Source organism: Lipotes vexillifer, unplaced genomic scaffold, assembly GCF_000442215.2.
Source record: "Lipotes vexillifer unplaced genomic scaffold, Lipotes_vexillifer_v1.1 scaffold7, whole genome shotgun sequence".
NCBI classification, from domain to species: domain Eukaryota; kingdom Metazoa; phylum Chordata; class Mammalia; order Artiodactyla; family Lipotidae; genus Lipotes; species Lipotes vexillifer.
The window spans coordinates 4,176,719-4,180,176 of NW_006792683.1; the positions used below are offsets into that span (position 1 = coordinate 4,176,719).

General features: G+C 46.1%; 1 protein-coding gene across 1 annotated transcript in view; it reads right to left on the reverse strand.

Annotated features, from left to right (window-relative positions):
• Nucleotides 1–3,458, reverse strand: part of ITIH2 (inter-alpha-trypsin inhibitor heavy chain 2) — a 38,784-nt gene that overhangs the window by 23,799 nt on the left and 11,527 nt on the right. Inside the window, exon 6 of the mRNA XM_007465808.1 lies at nucleotides 1,229–1,391. Coding sequence (XP_007465870.1) covers nucleotides 1,229–1,391 — 163 coding nt within the window. The remainder of the gene's footprint in view (nucleotides 1–1,228; nucleotides 1,392–3,458) is intronic.

Sequence of the window (3,458 nt, forward strand, 5' to 3'; positions counted from 1 at the left end):
TTTTTTTTTTTTTTTTTCCTTGCGTTATGCGGGCCTCTCACTGTTGTGGCCTCTCCCATTTGCGGAGCACAGGCTCCGGACGCGCAGGCTCAGCGGCCATGGCTCACGGGCCCAGCCGCTCCGCGGCACGTGGGATCCTCCCGAAACGGGGCACGAACCCACGTCTCCTGCATCGGCAGGCGGACTCTCAAGCACTGCGCCACCAGGGAAGCCCTGCTCTGCCTCTTACACAAGTGTTCATGCGATGTCAATAAGATTTGAGCCAAGAAAGGAGCAGCTCAGTTCTCATGGCAAGAGGTGAAAATTACAGCAGAGGTGAGTTCGAATTGGTAGCCAATGCCCTGCCGCAGGCACTGCTCTCGAGGTGAAGGGAGTTGGAGTGCAATGCGGGGAACGTGGAGCAGATGAAGACGACTACCTCAACCTCCACTGAGCTGCTATTATTTGCCACCTACTTCCATAAGCTCATCTCACTTGTAACCAAGGAATCTAAGAACGTTGTAGTACCCTTTTCACAGGTGAGAAAATTGAGGCTCAGGATAGCTTGTCCCATGTGGAAAGTCAGTGTAGTGGGTTAAATGGAGCCCCCCCCGCCCGCCCCGCAAGACATGTCTACGTCAAATCCCTGGAAGCTGTGACTACTATCTGATTTGGAAAAGGGGTCTTTGCAGATGCAATAAAGGATCTTGAGATGAGATCATCCTGTACTACCCAATGGGCCCTAAAGCCAACGACAAGTGTTCTTACGAGAGCAAGGCAGAGGGAGACTCGAGACACTCAGAAGACACTCAGAAGAGGTCACACCCTGGTGATGTGACCGGGGGGCAGAGATTAGAGTGATGTGGCCACAAGTCAAGGAATGCCAGCAGCTTCCAGATACCAGGAGAAGCAAGGAAAGACCCTCCCTGGCAGCCTTTAGGCGCGTAGCCCTGCCAACACGTTGATTTCAGACTTCTGTCCTCCAGAACTGTGTGAGAAGACGTTTCTGTTGTTCTCAGCCACCCAGTGTGTGGTCATTTGTTACAGCAGGCCACAGGAAACTGACACAGCTAATAAGGAGATGAGCTGGCATTGAAATCCGCAAGGAAGTGGCCTGGTTGACTCCAAAACCAGCATCCTTTCTGCACGCCACCCTGACCTGCAGTGTCGAGTGGCATGAAACACCACAAAGAGTGGGGACAGGCAGAAAGCACAGATGAGGGACAGAGCCGTAGAGGGATGGGCTCACCTCCAGATGGTTGGCCAGTCGTCCTGGCTGCAGGTGGAGCCTGTGCTCGTAGGACCCCAGCTTCCTCCACTTCACTTCCTGGTAATGAAGTTCAAACTGCACCTTTGCTCCGGGGGCGATGTTCACTTCGGTTTTGAAGTTCTCCATATCGAGGGCTCTGCTCCTACAGGTGCAAGCCCCCCACGTGAGTCATCACAGGCAGAACCTACGCAGAGGGCAGTCGGGCTTCCCTGGGCTAGCAACCTGCCTATTGTTCAGAAGAATGAACGGTAGGTACAGTAGAGGTAACTGCAACTTCTAAATAAATTTCATTCCACCAGCCTGGAATTTTCTTCTCCTCTCCTACCTGAGCTTTTTCTTCCAGAGCTTCTTACAGATTTGAGTGTCATCTGCAAAGAGCTACTAGTTATTGATCACCTATTATGTGCCAGGAACTGGACACACATATCATTGCTATTATAGCAGCTCTGCAAGCTGGATCCCAATACCCTTAGTTATCAAATGATAACAGATGAGGCTCACAAAGGGTAAGTAATCGCTCCAGACGACACAGTGAGTCAATTATACGGTAGGAACTCAAACCCGTTTAGATGATTCCAAAGACAGCACGCCTTTCCTCTACTGCTTTTGAGACTCGTTCTAGAGATTCTTTATATTTTGAAAGTCTTCAGAAAGAAGACATCTATTATTTCATGAAATTGAATGTGTATTTCCAGCACTAATGCCTTATTTAGTCCCATACACACCAAGTCCAACGTGATCATTAATCTTGAGGTGTTTATGGTTTTAAACAGAAAACAGCAGGATTCTCCCTCAAATGAGGGAGATTTGAGCATTAGGAGAAACAATGGGTGATTAAAAAAAAAATTAAACAGCTAAATAAGCAAGGTGAGACCATGCGTAACCGGATCGTTTGGGATCAGGGAAGTACCATGAAGAAGTGAGCTTGGGATACAGGGCAGCTGAAGAAAAAGATGAGCACGGCCGGGTACAGAGCTTAGGAGTAGAGAGTGGGGTGAGAGGCCTGATGAATCTGGGTGGGGGGGGGCTACAATGCGAGCTCCGTGTTCTCTGCTGCATCCACAGTACCTGGAGGAGTTTCTGCTGCAAATAAATATTTGTGGAATGAAGAAATAATAAATGGATGGATGACGTGGTCAAAGTGATGGGTAAAGATGGCAAAATGATACTTAAAGCACTTATTAACCTGGATGCATGCTGGAGATGTTCCCCTGGCTTGGAATTTCTCCCGTCCTTTCTCCTGGCTGAATTCTATTAATCTCTTTGGGCTCAGCTCAAACATCGAGTCTTCTGTGATGATCTGGACCCCCGGACAGAACTGTTCACTTGGTACTTGGAACTCCGATAGGGTTTTGTACCATCTCTACATTAGCACATTCTACCATTATATATTACCGCATTACATATTATATATATTACACTTACCTATATCATATATATACTGTAGTCACCTATATGGTATGTATGTTATAATCACCTATATATTATATATATTACAGTCACCTATCTGTTACATATATTACAGTCATCTGTTATATATATTATAGTCACCTATAGGTTATATATATTATAGTCACCTGTATGTTATATGTATTATAGTCACCTAAATATTATACATATTACAGTCACCTATATGCTCTACATACATCACAGTCACCTATATGCTCTACAGGTTATGGCCATCTGTATGTTACAGTCACCTATACACTGTCCGTTCCATGGCCATCTCCATCACTGGCCTGACAGTGTTTGTTGCAGTGTTGCTGTCACCTCTGACAGAGCTGGGTACAGTGTTAACGTTCAGTGCATTTTTTTTGAATGAATGAACACATGAATGAAATGAAAGGAACTTCAGCTAAGGGGAAATTTGGGCGTCTGGAGGAGAAGGAGATGAAGAAAAGCAGGCGGCGGACCCGAGGACGGCTTAGACACGCAGTGTGGGGGTCGGTGAACATTCCTCTGACGTTTCTCGCGGGAGAAGCTGCCTCTCTGAGGGTGGCGTGGCATTTCCAGTGTCTTATTTAAGACCATAAGGGGAAAAAAATAAACAGAATCTAAACTAAGTAACTGTGCTGAAAAAGGTGCCACCCCATAAAAATAGGCCAAGAAAATCATTAAGACAAATTCCAAACCTTTCTTTCTGTGTATGTGGTCAGTGCTGTAACAAGATCACCAACATATATATATATATATTTTTTTTTTTTTTTTT